The 19,807-nt window shown below is 43.3% G+C and overlaps 2 protein-coding genes across 3 annotated transcripts in view; one reads left to right on the top strand and one right to left on the bottom strand.

The window, feature by feature from the left end:
• The window catches only part of LOC148648441 (serine/threonine-protein kinase 4-like), a 32,714-nt gene extending 26,106 nt beyond the window's left edge, over positions 1–6,608 (top strand). Inside the window, exon 12 of the mRNA XM_088607962.1 lies at positions 858–6,608. Coding sequence (XP_088464088.1) covers positions 858–1,016 — 159 coding nt within the window. The 3' untranslated portion in view covers positions 1,017–6,608. The remainder of the gene's footprint in view (positions 1–857) is intronic.
• Positions 3,792–15,706, bottom strand: LOC148648442 (delayed-rectifier potassium channel regulatory subunit KCNS2). Of its 2 annotated transcripts, XR_015926750.1 has the most exons (4): positions 15,394–15,706; positions 10,615–11,624; positions 6,228–8,642; positions 3,792–6,163 (listed from the first exon to the last, which is right to left on the bottom strand). XR_015926750.1 is itself a non-coding variant. In XM_088607961.1 (3 exons), exons 2-3 carry the CDS (start codon positions 11,578–11,580, stop codon positions 8,112–8,114), a joined length of 1,497 nt encoding a protein of 498 aa, XP_088464087.1. In that variant the 5' UTR covers positions 11,581–11,624; positions 15,394–15,706; the 3' UTR covers positions 3,792–8,111. The 2 variants fall into 2 exon arrangements, 1 of the variants encoding a protein (XP_088464087.1); XM_088607961.1 differs by having other exon boundaries at positions 3,792–8,642.
• Positions 15,707–19,807: the final 4,101 nt, after the last annotated feature.

The raw sequence follows: 19,807 nt of genomic DNA on the forward strand, positions 1-19,807 counted from the left end.
TCACAAAGTCATCCAGGCGCCCAGCAGCAGTGTTCCTCTGCCCTGCAATCGCACACTTCTCGTGCTCGTTCTGTGCTCGCCGTGCGAGGTGAGCGCTGGCGTGACGCGTGTGGCCTGGAATGCAGATGATTTCCAGAGAGGAGCAGGAGAGCAGTGTGACCTTCATCAGCCCTGCTTTCCTGGAGGCCTGGCTGACAGGCCTGGCCCTGTGCTCGCTGGTGTCATGTCCGTTTGACAGAACAGCTTCAGTCATGCTCTCCGTGGCTCCATGAGACAGGATACTGATGTTATTTTTACTTCATTGATCTGAGCGTTAAATAGCCTGATCGCTTCTGTAATAGGAGTCCATGTGATGTGAACAAGTACTTGTACAGTAGTGCCCCAGTCTTAAAGCAGAATTCTGATTTTCTTTTCTTGCTTGAGGTTAGAAAACTGTTATTGAAAGCTAAAAAACTGACTTCACATTTTCTGCCATAAGCTTTCGTATGGTTGACCCCTGGCAGTTTTTTGTACAGAATTTCAGTTGCGTTCATTCAAGAGGCAGTTATGCTGTAGCTTTCCCTGATCATGAAATTTAACCACATGAAGCTGAGTTTCTTTGCCTCCTCCATAGTGACTGACAAGCCAGAGTGTTAGTGAGAGAACTTGAGGTTACAGTAGAAAACGATACCACTGGGCTGACAAAAAAAAAAGAAAAAGTGACAATGGCAAGGTGATATTTGGAGTTGGTATAAAGTAGTGTGTTGACTGTGAGTGTTGGGGGAGTATTTATTGTCACCTTAGGGGTTTATGGGGTCTGTGAGAAGGATATTGGGGTCTGTGGGGTGCTAGTTTAACAGGGACTCCTGCCTCTGCAGATGAAGAACTGGAGTGTGGAGGAGCTGCAAAGCCGCCTGACTTCGCTGGAGCCCCAGATGGAGCAGGAGATCGAGGAGATCCGCCAGCGGTATCAGACCAAGCGCCAGCCCATCCTGGATGCCATCGAGGCCAAGAAACGACGCCAGAAGAACTTCTGAGGCCCAGAGTTACCATGGTAGCTGTGGGAGGAGCATGGTGGAAAAGGAGTGTGGCCACTGCTCCCTGACCTCTGTCCCAAAGACAGGACTTCTCCGAGTCTGTCTCTGCACTGTACTGAGCAACTGAAAAAACGGGCTGATCCCATTGATTTTTCTATTCCTTTCCAGATTTTGAAGTCGATTTTTTAAAATTTATTTTTCATACAAAACATATTTGGTACAAGACTGTGATGTGCTGTAAATTTGGACTGCTGAGGTGCAGAAAAGTTCTTAACTTATTACTATTATTGTTTTTATACAGTACAGGTAAGTCTGACTGTATGAGCAAGCTGAATATTTTTTTTACTACTGTGGTACTGGAGTATTGCTCCTAGAAGCTGGTTTGAAAAAATTGCTGCAGCATTGTTTAGCTGCAGTATCCACCCACAAAAGGAAACATCTAAGGGAGTGGTTTGAGCGAGATATCAATACAGAGACTGTTTAATAGGTACATTGTATATGCATATGTGTTTTTCCATTAGATAGATGTGAATTCTTCACTTCAGAGCAGTAACATAGTCTGCTATCCTCTGATCTGTGTTTTTGCAGCACTGTTGTTTTTGGTATAGTAAAAGTAAGGACCTAGATCAATGCACTTCATTACTGCACTGCAGTTGAACCATGATTCCACCTCATGGGAAGAGTCACTAGTCGGTCAGAAAGAAAAATATTCCCAGTGCCCACATCTGTGGGATTCTCTGCACGGAGAGGTTAGAGCACTGCTGATGGCGAGCTTACAGTCATGAGATAACGTGGTTCCACTGGGAGATCATAGAGGGGAAGTGGTCCAGAAATGCAGCTTCCCATCTTCCTGAAGTGCTCTCTCCTAGCCGGTTTCAGCAGCAGACTGCTGTGTAATTGAATCAGGGCTCCAAGTAAATGCAGAGCCCAGCAGGCGGCTGCTCAGAGAGTGCCAGCCCGCGCTGTCGGCCTCTTCTGTTCGGTGGATCTTTTGTCCGCTTGATCATGGCTTTAATTCCGGCTAACATTTCAGTTCAGGTGTTTTAATTGTTCAGTTTTTGTTTACAGTAGCAATGCAGTTGCAATGTCTGTAAAGCCTTTTCTTGTTTTTAATTATGCGATAACCAGCTTCTCGGGGTCAGGGTTTGCTCAGGGTTTTTGAGTGATTTTAGTATTGTCATAAAGCCCACGTGACCACACAGAAGAACTGGAATCTTTCCTCTTAAGTCTTGTAAATGCTGCCAGTCAATTGCTGTTACAAATAATTTCAGTTATGTGTATAAATGATTTAAAGGGATTTTAATAGTGAAATGTCAGTATGTTAGCGCACAGCGTAAAATTCGAGTTCTGTGTTTCAGCTTGGAGTGATGTAATAGTGTGAGCAGAGTCTGAGTCTCTTGCCTTCCTATCCATTATCAGACCTCCTGGCTGCTACACTATATAATGAAAACTGTGTCTTAGATTTGAAGGAATGTGCATCTTTCCTTTTATCTGTTGAGTTTTAATTGCAAATACATTTTTGAAAAGGGTTAACATTAAACCACATTTTCCTTACTACCACAGTGGCCTTATAGTCTATCTGACAAACTCTGTGGGGGCACATTGTGTTAAAGAATGCAATCTCTACAGTATGTGTGATGTTATGTTGATGAATTTAAATTGTGTTTTTTTGGTCTTTCATTTAAAAATGATATTTTTAATAGAAGTATAGTGTCCACTGGATCAGGGCGTGTCTTTATGGGAATGAACGGATCTGTTATTCCATAATGACGGTAGCAAAAATAGTCCTTAATTTTGCAATAATGTGGAATAACACATTTTTTAAAGTGTTTTGTAGAGTTTGTACATTAAAAATTTAATATTCACTCTTTGTAGTAATATTTTTTCAGATTATTTTTTTTCCTGTTCCATAGGTGAATAACTGACGAGGAGGAAGTGCAATTTGTATGAATACCTTTGCAAATCTGTCCTCTACTTCTCCTTTAAAAGTTTTAGTGCTGTGGTATAAAACTCCTGAATGTAAAAGAACTCCAGCTCATTTCCATCCCCTTCTTCCTATGTTCCTGTTTGATTTGTCCTGGTTAGCTAAAATAGCTAAGGGTATGAATTTTTAATAGTAGGAGTGTCCGATACGGAGCCACTTTCGTCACCTGGTGTCTGGTGGGCTTGTTTATTGTGCTTTAGCTGAAGTGGAGAGCACGCTGTAATACTGGGGACAAAGGCGCTAACAGTATTTCCCTTGCAAATTCAGTAAAACATAACTGTTCTTTCTCGATTTGTTGTATTTAGAGTTGTTCCACTTTGTCCAGATTAAAAAAATTTGCTTGTATACTGTTGCGATACCTATTGAAAGAAAGCCTTTTGCATGATCTTTCTGCGTAATCAAGTAGCAAAGAGAAGGAGAGAGCAAGTCGTAAACCAAGAGGGAGAAAAGTGGAGAGGAAGAGAGATTTTCCTGCCTTACTATGTTTGCAGCAGTGGTTGGTTCAGCATCGCTTGGCTCAGGCGTTTTCACCTTTTCAGTGTTCCTGACTGACTTTCTTCAATTCCCACAAGCATTCCGCTCAACAATGAGTTTTTCCTGTTACACGATTCTCAATTTGTAACATGAGCATTCCCTTCTTTCTTATTCTTTACCAGAAAATAATGCGGACTGCTGCTGGTAAAATGCCTTTTACGAGAGGTGGAGATGGTCTTTTCTGCCAAGATATTTTTTGCTGTTTGATTTTCTTGCTATTTTCTATTTCTGCTACACATTAAAAATAAAAGCCATGCTTGTTCTTATTTAATCTTTATTGAATAAAACACATTTATATATACATGTATATCCAGCTCATACCCAAGATTATATGCATACGACATGCCCAGAATAACTACATCGACTTTACAGTGTCATAGGGCAGCCCCCAAAACAGTGTCAGGAACACAGATTGTTTCTAAGGTTAATAAGGATTTTTTTAGGCCTGTAGAGCAATGAGATTTCATATTTCGAGATAGTGGCCCAGAGAAAAACACAAGTTTGACATTTTATTTGTGAGGTGTAAAGTTGATGAGCACCTGAGGGCAATAACGACAATGTGGTCGAAGTCGTGCAGTTGCAGGTGCTCTTTAATGAAAGGTCAGGATTGTTTTTCCCCAGCCACTGCCAGCGTCTCAGAGCTGAGATGCAATACTATACAATATCTGTATAAAGCCTTTGGAAGCAAGAGACCTGCCATTAATCATTTGCTATTTTTAAATGTCTTCTTTCCCAATAAAAGGAACTGAACTGTGAATACAATCCTCAGACCGTATCACCTCACAGCCCTCTGGTCAAGGAAGACTGCATTTGATTACAGGGCCATGCTCGTCTGCAAGCTCAGTCATCCCTCAAATCTGAATTTCACCTGGACGGAAGCTCCTGGTGTTCTGGAGAGGTAACGAATGTAACTAGCATGTTTAGATATTAAAGTCCCCCCTACCCTTGTGCTAGCATGAAATAAGAAATAAAGTGTATTACCTATAGAGGAGGAGGTGGTTTGCAGATCGGTATGTTCATTGCTCTGTCTCGGGGAGCTGCTGGAAGACTGACGAGATGCCAAAGTGCATGAAGGAAGACTGGTATGTTGAAGTGGGCTTTCTCCTGGGGCATGAGAGGAAGAGCTGGGTGACTCAGGGTCAAAGTGCCCAGGTCTTGTGAGGTCAGGTGCTACCTGTGGCACCAGCAGGCTGGTGTGTTAAAGCACATGTTCCTCAGTGTTACTGCTTGGCAGTTTCTATCAAATGCACAAGGGCTGCGTTGATACAGGGAACAGAATCCTGAACCCAAGAAAGCACTGGCACGTTTAGTAGAATGTCAGGGAGATAAATACAGACAGTGCTGAAATACTCTGTCTTACTGTTCCTGGTTGCCACAGTGCAAGACCTCAATGGGGATTTGCCATCCTGAAGCTAGCCTTGGGAATTTGCAGTGCCTCAAGTCAAACTAATTAGAGGAGCTGAGTGGAAGCGGTTTAATTTAATTTGGAAGTCTGGAATCCCAGTACAACAGAGGCAGTTGTTTCTGGGAGGTCTTGCCTGCCTTAGTATCAAACTCTTAACCTTCTTAAAAGCATTAACACCAAATGCTTTTAAAGACACAAAGCTCAGTAAAGCAGACCCTGAGAACGGAAGACTCTTCCATTATTGCTTTGGGTTAATATTTAGGATCCGTAGTTTCTCATAAGCAGCGTTTGGCAACTGTGAGAAAGTATCGTCTTGTGCAGTGGGCTTGCACCATCCTGTAACCCAGGCCTGCTGCTGCAGCTCCTCCGGCTTTTTCACTTTACATAAGGGATTTGAAAAAAGCTACCTGTCATTGGAAAAATTACTAGATGTCGAACTTTGATTCCATCCAACCTGGCTAATAATCTGATGCCATTACTTTAAAATTATGTTTTGGAGAGCTATTTTGGAAATTGTATTTAAATGTGACACTTGTGACAACAAAAATATTTAAATATTAAAGTTTCTCATAAACAGTTTGGTTAAAATACGCAGCTTCTATACAAGATGTGTCTCTTTCTACAGGGACAGTAACCACAGCAGGAAAGTTAAATACAGTACATTATGATTTCATATTGTAAGACAATGAAATAGGACAAAGTCCAAGGGACGTGAATATTTTGATATCCACTGTAGCTTCATGAAAAGTTAGAAGTTTCTCTCCAGTAAACTGTAAGGCACCATGTGCTGCTGATCTTTTAACAAAAATAAAAATTGTCACTAGGTAAGTGTTATAGTTTTTCTCAAATGCTTAAACATAATTCCTGAAACATTATCTACTTTTTCAAAACCGTTAATGCAATCCCTGCAACAGTAGCATGATTTGTGAATCACTATATCATTTATGATTGTGTTCACACAAGATGCACAGGTCAAGCACATTTGTGCTAATCAATGATTATAGATCTCTGCAACTGACACACAGACCAATAGATTATGACTTGAGCAACAGAATGTGTTCATTAGCTCACAGAGAAACCAGTTCCAAGTGTGGTCAACTACCTCATGGGTACAAATCTTAACTGCTAAAATTGTTCAACACCCGATGGATATAACAGACACTGATTCACTGGTGACCTAATATATTGTTTATCTGCCGCAACATGTGCGGATGGTCACGTGACCTCTGCTCGATGTGTGCGAATGGTCATGTGACCTCTGCTCGATGTGTGCGAATGGTCACGTTACCCCTCCTGCAACACATATGAAGGATCACATGGGTTCTGCTGGAGGTCATGACGGCTGCTTGTGGGGACAGAACAGGGACTGAAGGAGGCTGCAGGATGGTTTTACTTGCACTAAGAGAGAATCCATGAGGTGCGATGTGGATAAACATCTGTCCCAGCTGTGAAGAGAGACTGAATGGCCAGTGAGGTGTGTACAACTGATCTTTATTGTCTCTTTCACTTTTGTTTTGGTTTTTGTTTAATTGGACCACTAATCTTTCTTGTTTTACTGGATTTATGGAATGAAAAATTGTTTACAATATTACATTGTTTCTCTTTATGTATGTGCATTGGTTTCAGTTTTCTGAGTGAAGACTTTCCCCAAATATATTGTTTTTTGTTATATTGTGTGTGGGAATGTCCTTATTTACAGCAAAACTGTTGATACATTAAAGACACTTGCAGTGATGTCCAGTCACAGCTGGACTGTAAGGTCCAACATGCACTCAAGATCATACATAGTGTTGATACATAGTATTTTGTATGGTGCTATTTGAACACTGAGAGAGAGAGTTTCCCATTTACCCACACTGTTGTACTGTTTGGCAGAGTTTTTTGATTTTGAGCTTTGTGGTAAATATTTTGAGTGTCTTAGGGCATTTTGCATTATTTTGCAAACTGTGATAGAGTTTGGGGATATGGGTTCACTGCTCCGACATTGTCACCAGTTTCAGGAATTTCATATAAGCAATTGAGCAAAACTGTAAGTGAACAAGTGCACGCTTTTTGTAATATTGATTTGAACCACAAATACACTCACATTCATCAACTACAATTTCTGTTGTTTTCATCAGCTGGGTGAAGATGAAGAAATTGCATAAATGGGAGGAGCCAGACAGAGCTCCTGAGGCAGGAGTGCAGGGAAGGATGATTCAGGTTCCTGAGCCTGAGCTCAAATAAAGGCAGAGACAAAGCAGCATAGCAGCAGATGGAAGCACTAAGCGAATAAAGATGTATCTTTCTCAGGAACTGCGCAGTTCAATGCATTAATAAAATCATCTCTCAGGAGCGTCTATTTAGCCCTCAGGCTATGAAGGCAATAAAAACTTAAACGTCATCCTGGTAGAGTGGATCCTTCATCATGGTTAATATAAGCTGTTATGACTAAAAGCTACTGCAAACAGCAGAGAATCAACCTCTTCAGTCTGCTTGTGTTCTGTGTGCGTATTGAAGTAGCGAACGCCGGGTTCGAATCTGAACCAAAGTGATGTAAATTGGGTTTGAGGACGGAGGTTTCTGTTTGGCAGATGTCTTGGGCTGCAGTGGAGAGGCGGAATCGTGGTGTCTGACGGCTGCAGCCAGGGGGCTGGTGAGCTGGGGTCCCACTGAGCACCCAGCCACAGGTGCAAGACAGCGCTTGTGCCCCTGGACTCGTCGGCGGTTCTGCCCTTGATGTTGAAGGCTCTCGGACGCCTCGTGTTAGCAGAGCTTTCCTGCTGCTCGCCAGTTGTTTCCCTTCCTTTCCGTCACAGAATAAACACAAAAGCAAGCTCTGTGAATGAATCTCCATGGAGTAAATAGCCCTGCATTGTGTTTGAAGTCTCTCAGTCCCTCAGCCTGTTATGTCCTATTTCCAACAGCTTAGTCGTCCATTAGACCACCTCTTGTCTCACGGAGACCTGCTGCTCAGCTGTGCGATACAATTGTCTACACGACCTACAAATGCTTCTAAAGCCAGAGAAAATGGAGAAAGGCATTCTGCAGAGTCTCCCTATGTCAGGCCCTTTACATGCACATGACCAAGCCACCAGATTGTCCTTGCTGCTCTGGTTTTGAGCCTTGAAGTTCTTCTGCATGCTAATAAGCAAGGCTCTTTACTTTAATATGGCAGAGCTGTATGAGGAGCCTACTGGAAGCTGGGCTGCTCTTTCCTCTTGACCACGGGGCTGCTGCTCTTCCAGGGAGTGAGGAAACCTGCACTGCTGATGCTCCCCGATCTCTCCTCCCCCATGTCCTCATCGTCCTCCAGTTCCTCCAGACACTGACTGTCCCCCTCCGAGCCCTCCGACGCCACCGAGTGCCTCTTCGCCATCGGGCTGGGGGGGTTGTTGCTGTTGCTGTTCCTCACGGAGGCCTCCAGCGCCTTCTGCTTGCGGTAGAAGTGGGAGAACTTGTTGAAGATGATGGTGATGGGGAGCGCCACCACCAGGATGCCCCCCAGGATGCAGCCGGAGGCTGCCAGCTTGCCGGCGATGGTGACGGGCACCACATCGCCGTAGCCCACTGTGGTCATGCTGACGGTGCCCCACCACCAGCAGGCAGGGATGGTGTCCAGCCCCACGTCCTCCTCGTACTCGGCCGTGTACGCCATGCCCGAGAACACCGACACGCCCACCGCCAGGTACAGCAGCAGGATGCCAACCTCACGGTAACTGTGCTGCAGGCAGAGAGACAGAGAGAGAGACAGGACAAGGCCTCAGTCGGCACAGTGCTGAGACAGACCCGTTTCATACACCACCCTACCAAAACACCACAGCAGCGCCTGTCTGTTAGTGGGGAGGGGTTACAGCTGCTGCACGTGAAGGCAGGAGTTCCATGAGCGCTCTCACCAGCCTGTGGAGCTGTGGAAGCACACACTCGACCACAGCTGACGCAGCTCTCTGATAAATGGGGGTAGGAGCTCCGTGGCTTCTTTCAGCGGCCAGTCTGAATTGTTTTGTATTGGTGTCAGTTTGCATTTTTATCCAGCAACCTTTACCTGCTAACCCCCAAGGGGTGTCTGAATAAATGCATTAGCCAGCTCTGCTATTGCCTTCTGTGAGAAAGGAGAACTTCCTCTTGGGAGGACAATAGCCTGAGCCTTGGAAAACCCTTGTCTGCTACTACTTCGCAGTGCTCACGTTTTGTGCTGGGACCTTCCCATTACTTTGGACAGAATGGGTCACTTCTAAAAAAATTACAATTATTGAATAATGATCATTGTTGTGTAAAATACATATAAATAAGGTTTAACAATATATAAATGATGTGCTGTACATCAGTATTTCTCTAACTCAGTCACAAACACCTGTTTTATGTTCAAGCTGAATTAACCACAAGTTAATTGGTTTCAGTTTTGTCACTGAAATATTATTTTATATTTTTCAGCTCTTAATATTTTGAATGGGATTAATAATTGGTAGCACCTTACTAGCAGTTTCTGATTTTCAGAGCTCCCCTTAGTCAGGTGTGCTGTCTAAAATGTAACAGGACATATCTGCAGAAGGAAAGTAATGCTTACAGTGGACATATGATACAGTGCCACTTGGACCCCTGTCTGTTAATAAATTAGCACCTATTAAGAACTGTGGACACAGAAATCACCAGGAACCAGAAAGCACTGTTGTGTATAATGTAACTGTAACAGGAATGTAAGAGGTAGAAGAGATACATGGTGATACTTTAGTCCATCAATGAACATTCATATACCACGACAGGGGCTGGTCAGTATGGTGTACACTAATCCTAGAGATACATTAGAAAGGGCACAGGAAATTCTTAAATTCATTAATGAACAATATTTCTCTATCAGATGGAGATCATAGGAAGGTTCAGAATGAGGAAGGATCACTTTCACTGGCCGTGGTCATTTGATTTGCTGCCAGCCTAATGCTTCAAGTTACATCTGGGCTCTTATGCATCGCTTGACTTCCTGGAGAGTTCCAGAACAGTGTGTTCTGGAATCGTGAGGCAGGACACTTCTCCTCCGGTACACACTGCCTTCTCCTGCGCGTGCCTGGCACCTCAGCCACCTCTGCCTCACCTGGCAGAGCAGGGATGATCTGGCCTACCCGTGCTTCAGGAGCTGACCAGGAGGCAGAGTAAACCGTCTTGTGTGAAACAGGATGAACCATATTTTGCTTTTGTTCTGTATTGGTAATACATTGAACTCATGCTACAGTAATAAAAGATACTGCCTAGGCCTGCTGTCCTCTTTCGTGACTTAAGTTTACTCTATATAGAGCTGAACAGGACCTCCCCCATACTCACTACACCTTCACTGGACAGTAGGACGATAACCATCTCTGATTCCTGGTTAAATAATATATAATGGCTTCCCTAAATATTCACTACAGAGCTCGTTTATATGCGTTTCCAACCCTACACAAAGCTGTTTTTTTTGCCAACCGTATGATCTTTCAAACAATTAATTCCCAAGTATTAATGCTGGTTTAAGCATGATGAGCAGTTTGCGTGCTGCGGGGCTCTGCGAAACGGAAGAACATTCTGGCCTGAGACAACCCACACTTTCAAAAGGAGCGGAAGACCCCGACTCCCCAGTGTGCCTCAACAGTGTGAAAATGAGGTCCTCTACAGTGGGCAGACATGCATCTTGGTGGAGCTTGATGAGACGGGGAGCAGGGCCTCACCCTCAGCGTGGCCCCGAGCGACCGCAGGCCGGTGGAGTGCCTGGCCAGCTTCAGCACACGGAAGATCCGCATGAGGCGGAACACCTGCACCAGCTTGCCGATGTCGCCCAGCTCGGAATCGCTGCCCACGCTCAGGTCAAAGACCAGCGTGATGTAGATGGGCAGGACGGACACAATGTCGATCATGTTCAGGGGGTGCAGGAAGAACTTGCGGGTGTTGGGGGCCAGCGCCATGCGGGCCAGCACCTCGAAGGTGAACCAGCAGATGCAGAAGTACTCCAGGGCCTGCAGCGTGGCGTCCTCGCGCGGCTGCCCGTCCTGATCCAGCTGCTGGTACTCAGGGATGCTGTGGATGCACATGGTGGCGATGGAGGTGAGGACCACGCTGATGGAGACGAAGCTGAAGAGCTTGCTGGGGATGGAGTAGCCGGGGTTCTCCAGCGTCAGCCACAGCCGCTTGCGTAAGCCGCCGCAGCGCACGTCCTGAAAGTGCTGCATGTCCTTGTTGAGGTCGGAGATCTCGTCCACCGAGGTGTCCACGCTGCTCACGTCGCTGTCCTCGTCCCAGCTCTTGTGGCAGCCCTCCAGCTTGCGATCGTGGTAGCGGTAGCTGCAGCAGCTGTCCAGGAAGAACTCGTTGATGCCCCAGTACTCGATCTCCTGGCAGAAGGAGAAGACGCACAGCTCCTCCATGATGTGCAGCTTGCCCGTCTGGTAGAAGTGCAGCACGTAGGGGAAGAGTCCCGGGTTGCGGTCGAAGTAGAACTCCTTCTCCTGGACGTCGTAGTCGTCGCACACCTGCAGGATGGCCTCCTCGGACTCGCAGGCCAGCAGGCGCCCCAGCCGGGTGTCAGGGAACCTGCGCAGGGTGCTGGAGCACAGGCTCTGCTTCAGGCCCCCCACGTTGACGCGCACCAGGCTGTCCTCGGGGTTGGGGTCCCAGGCAGGCAGGGTCTCGCTCACCATGGTCACCTCATCCAGCTCCACCCTTCAGCCAGGCCACCCAGCTCCTGCGGACAAGAGCACGACAACACCTGCAGTCTCTGTGCTGCCACAAATCCTGCGTGCAGTGCAGGGGTAAGTCAGCCACAGGGTTAAGCCTGACAATTACTCTTTAACCTGCTCGCATGGCAGCCTGCGGATCAGGGGTTTGAGGGACCAGGATGTAACAAGTCTTTCTGGATCAGTCGCACGTTTTACAGGGCTGCAGCCGTAACAAACCGATATTTCAACACGAGCTCCACCATACAACAAGGGACCCGGTTTTCCTGTTATGGAATGGAGCTTTTGGCTTTTATTAATGTCTATTATTGCTAAATGTAATTCAAATTAGATTGTTGGGTCTGCTAAAAAATGTACATAATTATTACTACTATGATCACCTGATGCACATGTAAATGCAAAATGCAGATTAAATTTGCTACAAACATGAAAAATGTTCTTTTATTATTTTTTAATCTAAAAACAACAAAACTTTCAATTTAATTTCCTGTGAAGACTGTCTCAGTGTTTCCCTGAAGCTAAGATCTCTCCGTGATCTACAGACTTAATAAACACTTCACTGCTTTGCAGTGCTTCACAGTGCTTCCCTCAGCTTCCTGTGCAGCTGCTGGAGTTTTTGCGTTGTGGCTTTCGTCCACTAGCCACCAGCAGCTCACCCCTCCACCATCTCCACACAAACACTCCAGCTCACAGCTGACAGCTGTCCACCACAGGATCACCGCAAGGTAATTCAATTTTATCTCATGCAGAACCAAAACCTCTGACTGACACTGGACTGTGTCCTTCATGGGGGTCACATTCATGCAGACCAAGAGCAACAAGACACCAAGCACAGTTTCCCAGGATCCCATCTTCAAAAAGATCCATGTACAACCAGTCAGACTAGATTCATGAAATGCAGAAACCGTTACTGGTACTGGCACTGTTATTGAGTGGGAAAGAGGCACGTCAGTCAGCCCTCCTGCCTCACAGCGCTAGAGTCCTGGGCCTGAATCTTTCTGTGTGGAGTCTGCATGCTCAGCACAGCCAGTCAGGCTGCCAGCCTGTCTTTCAGAAAAACACAGACATGGGGAGAGCAAGCTGCAGAGCATCGCCAGGCAGACTGAGGCGCAGGCATCCAGGAGCATGAATCAAATCAAACTGAGACACGTTAAACACAGTGAGGTTCTAGGGCGGCATACTGAGCCTCCCGTGAAGAGGAAAGACCCACTGCAGACTCCATCAGTGAATACAAGCACTGCACTTCACTGCATCATCAAGAGGAAGAGAGAACTTGATGTGCTGCTTTATTCTAACTCTTGTGTCAGTTTCGCTGTCCCGTTGTCCAGAAACTCCTTTCATCCGGTTTCATGAAATTGGGAAGACACAAAGAAGCCAGCTGCTCCTGAAATTATTCTTCCAGAAAACTCTCTCTTCCAAAACATTTTGAAAACTCTGTTCTTGGTAAGGAGTACAGAGTGTGGAAATGAACAAAACTGTTATTGCGAACTGATAGATAACTGTTAACTATCTTCACAGCCCTGTGCGAGACTTGTATTGTTTCTGGATTTGCTTCTTTCCAACAGTCATGCTGATAGGAGTTTGATTTATTGCAACAGATGGTCCTTAAAATAGATGCTCTCTGTCTGCCTCATAAACACCACTAAAAGAAAAAAAATTTCTCCCAGCATCAAACAACTTTCAAAACCACATGGGTTTCCTTTACAGCCATATTAATTAACGTAACTTGTATGGAAATTGGCGTTCAGAAACCGGCAAGATGTTGCTTTACTGAGGTTTGTTTAGAGGGGACACAGAAGGACAGTGAGGGAGTAAATTCTGTACAAGTGAACTTGGACTGTTCTCAAGACAGCTTTTTATGCAGTTTACTTTTCTTTCATCTGCTTTATAAAGTGGTAGAAAAACTCAAATGCAGAGCAGAGAAGGAAGCGTTTTGGTTACAAAACACTGGTGTACCCGAGATCTTTGTGACCAGCAAAATAAACACCTGTTCTGCAGCTGCTCTCTTGACAGAAGAGGTGTAAGTCAGGTTAAATATTTTGAGCCTTGGCAATTTGCACTGACATTTAGCTTGAAGCCCTGGTGATCTCGGATGCAGAGAAACTGTTAGGACGTCTCTCAGCTTTGCAGTTGTTGATAATAATAGGATTTGCTCGGGGAGACAGCGCGAAAGTAAAGCCTGGGACACCTGATATCCCATTAAACACAGCCGCGCTCTCTCTGCGCCCCGTCCGGCTGTAATGGAGATTCAGAGTCTGGGAGCGCCGCGGCTCTGCTCTCCAAAGGCCCAGCACACAGCGCCTGGCCCAGCCTCTTCGGCAGGGTGAGGAGATCTCATCCTAACGGCACACTTCAGGACTTAAAAAAAGTAAATCACAGAATTTCTCTTAAAATATAACACGCCTGGCATTTTTCGAATAATATTAAACATTTGATACTCCTTAGACTGATGCTTCAGAGGTTTGGGTCACCACGGAACCGGACCGCTCTGCCCCGGCCGTGCAGACTCTAATGTGTTAACGTAAGATTATTTAAATAAACGCAGCCTGCCGAGTACATTCCGGCAGAAAAACAATGCTTTATGGATGTATTTATCCACGTGTATCCCAGATTTTCATACAGTGGCGAATAACTAAAATCGGACCCACAAACAGAGCCACTAACTTCACCCATGTTTTTTCTTGAAGCAAGTAGTTATATCTATTCTCGCAGTCAAGCTTTTCGCTGCGCCATTGAGAGACAAGATAGCAATATGCTCCCAGCAGTTCAGCTACCGGTTGATTTCGTTGCAGGCCGATTGCACGCGCTGTGCTACCAAATAGACTAATTGAATGTGCAGTCAAAATTAACACCTCATAACTTCAGTATCGTTGTATTACCTCCACTGGTTTTATTAAAAACCCTTGTGTGCAATTATCATTTGCAGCAGAGTGTGATCTAGCATGCAATTTAGGAGCAATTAAAATTCGATTAATTAGCTCTTGTTCTAAACTAAGTCCTGGATCAGTCTCAGAGAGTACAGTAAGTAGTATAGGGTTTTGGCTGCTGTTACAGCAGTAACAGGAGTAGGAAAATGATCAGCTTTATGACTCAGACTAAACGAGGAGTTTCTAACAGTACTATTCCAATACAAAATATGGTGCGAACTAAGAAAGAGCTGGTACACTCCTCGCACAGTCCAGCGCTATTTCGGTGCCCGGACGGGCCTGTGCTGTCCTGGCTCCTGGCTGACCGGTCACATACGGCCGGTGGACACCAATCCTCTCTCACAGCGCCGAGCGCTTCTCCGCTCCGGGCTGTGCGGAGGATGATGCCCCACTTGCAGACATAAAAAAAGAAAGTTTGTCAATAATTCAGCAGAGCAATTCAGCTCGGCTCTGAACCTGCGTGCTGGAGTGAAGAATACAGAACTAACCACGGTCTAAACCCGGAGAGCTGAAGGAGTGCTAAAGCCTAATAGCCTAATTTGGTCTGAATAAAGTATTTCTACCAATTATATCAATAGGGAAACACGGTTATTGTGGTAGGTTATTAACACACCAATTTAAGAAGGATATCGTTAGCAGCAGTACGAATCATTTACTTCACGGAGTGGGCATCCGACCCCAAACCTTGTTTTCTCTCTCTCTGTGGTCTAATGGCCCTTCGGCAACTCCACCCTGGAACTTCAATAAATAAGGAGCGAAGATATCTTCAAGATGGTCTTTAATTCACCGCCTGTAATCACACGGTGCGTTAAGTGACATGGGTTTATTGCGAGCTACCAGTACTACTCACCTGGATGGGATCGGGTGGGAATCGTTTTCTTGGGAATTTTCCTAATCTCACTCTGCGTTACATCCTCTGTCCCACGTCAGCTTCTGGGAACAAACATCTCTTTCCAAACTTGTCCACATGCGGTTTTAAACCCGAACTTAAGTTAGAGCCCTGAAAATGCAATTTCACTTAAGACTAAGATGAAAATATAAACTATTTTGTGTTTTTGTCTTTTTTTAGGAGTAATATAAAGTGAAGCTGCCGTTCACTCAGTGCGTGAACCGCTCTAATCCTGAATCCAAGCATCAAACGCTTTCTGAGGCACAAGCCTTGAATCCTCGCTACACTCAGTCACTTATAGAAGGTAACAGTTTAGGGTCCATCGATATTTTACCGCGTCCTCTACAAGGGATCGTGTAGATTTTGCCTTCCAAGCGCATCTGTATAGCAAGCGACTCAAATCATTAAGCGCACGGTGAATTGTGAATGTTAAAATATTGAAATTTAACTGTAAAAATACACAACTTCATTTTTGCAGAAAAACAACAGTCCAAAACAATGAGAAAAAAGGGACCACATTTTTGTCAAATTCAATAGTTACACAATAAAAATGTTTAATTGTCGTAAAACATGCGGAAAGTGTTGTAGTCTCTGAAAAAAGCAGCTGCTTGGCTGTGTCACGTATTTGCAAGTGTTAGCAGGGAGTTTGAAAGCCAGAATTTTCTGAAGCCTCATATATGCAACAATATGACATGAAAAGTATTTTCCTGCTGCACCTTTTCACACAGCAGAAATTGTTTTTCCCAAAAGCTGAAAATGATATTTCCTTGCTGCTGGAAAAGGTTTATTAAGGACAAGAGAGTGTTAATAAGAAAAAGAGAAAAATGTCTTGGAATATTCTTATTAGCGAAGAACAAACCGCAAGTTCAAACTGAAAATTGTAGAAACGGTATTATTCACATTCCGTTTCGTATTGTACTTGAAAAAACTGATGAATGATGAGCAAACGACTGTACATCTTCAAATTTGGGATTGAAAAGGGTTGTAAGGGTAATACCCTTTCGACACTGGGGGCCGATACAATTTTGAACTCGGAGAAGGGTTGGCCAAAAAACGTTCCGTCTGTATCTTAATTTAATATTTCGGAAACCAATATACGTCTTCATTGATATGCGTCCCAGATATCCCAGGGGTTTTAATCAATTGCTATTATGCACTAGGTTTCAAAAGATACAATATTGAACTTAATCTCTGTTTCTCTCAGAGTTCGCAGAAATCTTCACCGGTCTCCTGTCTCACCTGTCTCGCCGCCCAAGCGCTGCTCCCGTGTGTAGGAGTGTCCGATCGCAGGGAGCACTCGCAGAAGAACATCCTGTTTAATTCCATTATGCGTCAGACTATTACATTTAAGATACTGAACATTTTCAATAGAGAGCTGACATCTAGCACAGTGCAAAATATAAAACTTTAAATTCCACATTCATGCTTTATTTAGTCCTTCTCAATTATGTTTTTTCGTTATAGGTTAGGTGCTGCCCTCTGCTGTTACAGTGCTGACAATCCTGGAAAGAGTTTCAAGACTTTGAGAGATTTGGCTGGGGAGATGTGCAAAGAGGCTGTACAGCTGAAACATCGTTTTTTTTCTTTCTTTCTTCTACTTTTCACTGCGGAAATAACTTCTGCTTGTTCCAGTTAATGATTATGTTTGATTATATTTATTATATCAGCATATACTAGTGTTTATTGTTGGTTTGGAATGGTGTAGTCATGTTTTAAGGACTGTTATAGTTCTGGTTCTTGAAAAACTCAATAATATAGATTATATTAGAGTTACTTATCGTAGAGTTAGTTATATGTCTTTTTCTTTTTTTTTCTATTAATAACAGAGGTATTCGAAATGTAAAAAGAAAAGCGTATTTTTTGTTTTGTAAAAAAGTGGGTGCTGATTTTTATTTTATACAGGAAATGCATGCATGTCAATCGGATTTGCACTTTAGGGGGGATGATATTTGGCTTTCCAATGGTACTAATCACTCAGCCGCTCAGTTGCTGTCTTGAAGGGGAACTTTAAGGGGAAAATTCTTCACAGTAGTATGTGTCATTCTGAGAGATGGATCATTTTAACAGTTGACATTGAGGGGGAAACAGTTTATACTTGTTAATGTATATGCCACCAATAATAAAATACAAAATAGACTTCTTTTTCAGGAATTAGAAGATAGTTTAAAAGGTTTTAAATAGATTTTCGGAAGCTAAAATAATCTTGGATGGAGATTTTAATACAGTGTTTGATGAAAGTTTGGATTGCTGGCCTCAAAGGGTTAATTATTCATAGAGGTGAGTCTGTTAAAATGTAACTTTGATATAAAAAATCCCAATTAAATTGTCTAATTTTCATAAGCAGGTATTATCAGGGGTGGAGCAGTGGCACTGTGGCTCAGGACCTGTGCCTGTGGCTGGAAGGTTGTTGGTTCAAATCCCACAGCTGGCAGAGGAATCCTACTCCGTTGGGCCCCTGAGCAAGGCCCTTAACCCCAGCTGCTCCAGGGGTGCTGTACAATGGCCGACCCTGCACTCTGACCCCCAGCTTCTCTCCCTGTCTGTTTCCATGAAGAAAAGCTGGGGTATGCAAAAAGACAAATTCCTAATGCAAGAAATTGTATAGGGCTAATAAAGGAACATTATAATTATATTACTGTATATTGGACTTTATTATACAATTTTTCACCACATACATATTATATTTAGAATAATAAAGACATTAAGTATAAAAATAAAAAAATATTTTTTACAGACTTGGTACAACAACAAAATTTATTTAGTGGCTCAACTGTTGAATGAAGACAGTAGATTGTTTACTTATCCTGAATTCCTGGAGAGGTTTCAGTTCCCTGTCACCCCTAAGGAATATGCAATAGTTTTTTATGCCATTCTGGGAGGTGTAGTGAACTTGTAAAAAGCAAATCAACGCGCTATCAGGACTGACTTCCTTTCTGGTCCTACAACTGATTTATTCTTGGATTGTGTGGAAATAAAGGATGAGAAATGTAATAACATGCATACTGTATAAAGAATCTTTGTAAACCCCATCTTATCCCTCCTTGTTTATCTTTTTGGAATGCAATGTTTGAAAATATCAATGGGAAATTAGTTTGGACAACTTTTGATAGATATTGTATTACAAATAAAGTTAAAGAGATATTGTTTAAAATTGTTCACAAGTTTTGTTAGGTGTATGGTTGTGAAGTTTTTTTTGGATGGACTTGCAGAGTTTTCTTTGCAGGCAGTTAAAGGTTCTTTTTAGATTTAAGGATTTTGATATTTTATTGTACTGTTTAATAGAAAATTTGGAAAAAGCATTTATTTATAGTAAATTTATTAGTAATTCTGTGTAAATGTCACATTCATAAATCAAAATGTTCTAATAATACTTCCCCTTTTTAGTACTTTTGAGGTGGAGTTGAAACTATTTAAATTCTATAAAAAATTGAAAAATGCTAAAGCAAGGAAAACATTTGATATATGTAAAAAAATACAATTTGATCACATAATTTACTTCATTACCTCTGGCAGTTAATTGTTTTTTTCTGTTTGTGTTTTTATCTCTTGTACAAGTTTCTTATCCTCTGGTTGGATTTGTATTTGTAACCTCTTTATACGTTTGATAAAAAAAACTAGCTGTTCATAACGGAACCATCATTGCTTTGATCTCTAAATCCCACAAATCTGGTCCCCATGCTTGTAATGATTCTGATCATATTTGCTAAAAATGTAAAGATTTCATTATGACTGAACCCCAGTCGAAATCTGTACAAATTCTGCTGCGCTGGACACAATCGTTAAACCGAAAGTGCCAGCCAAGTTCACCGTAGCTTCTACATGCGTTCAGTGCACAACGTTACAGGTTGTACATACACTGACGTAACCATTGCTATCTCGTAATCACGAGATAAGGGAACACATTTTTTTTCCCTTAGTGCCAGCAGTCCGCTTCCGTAAATCTTAATGCTCATTTGTCATTGTACGGAAGGCTTTCATTGTGAAATTGGATTCGACAAGGCTCATAATGTGACATGAAACAGCCCCAGTGTCACTGACCAGCCCTGAGTATGTCCTGTGAAAACATACACACACACATGCAGCACAAGCATCTCTAAATTTCACACACATTGAATAACTTCCTACATGATGAAGTTGTCCCGTATGAAGTTGTCCCATGTTGTTTTAGTTTTTGTTGATGATTTTGAGAGCTTGATTTTACATTTTCATAATGTGGAAGTGAGGTCTTTGTTTGTCTGCATCTTATGTCTCTGCAATCAAATAAACGTCCTCACAGAGTCTGCAACTTTACTGGTGAAACTGACTCCCTGGTGTATTGGAGGAGAAGGTATAGTAAAAGCCTTGGTTCTGAGAAAACACAGTCCAGCAACACAGC

Source organism: Lepisosteus platostomus, chromosome 15 (genome assembly GCF_059453375.1).
Source record: "Lepisosteus platostomus isolate fLepPlt1 chromosome 15, fLepPlt1.hap1, whole genome shotgun sequence".
NCBI lineage: Eukaryota > Metazoa > Chordata > Actinopteri > Semionotiformes > Lepisosteidae > Lepisosteus > Lepisosteus platostomus.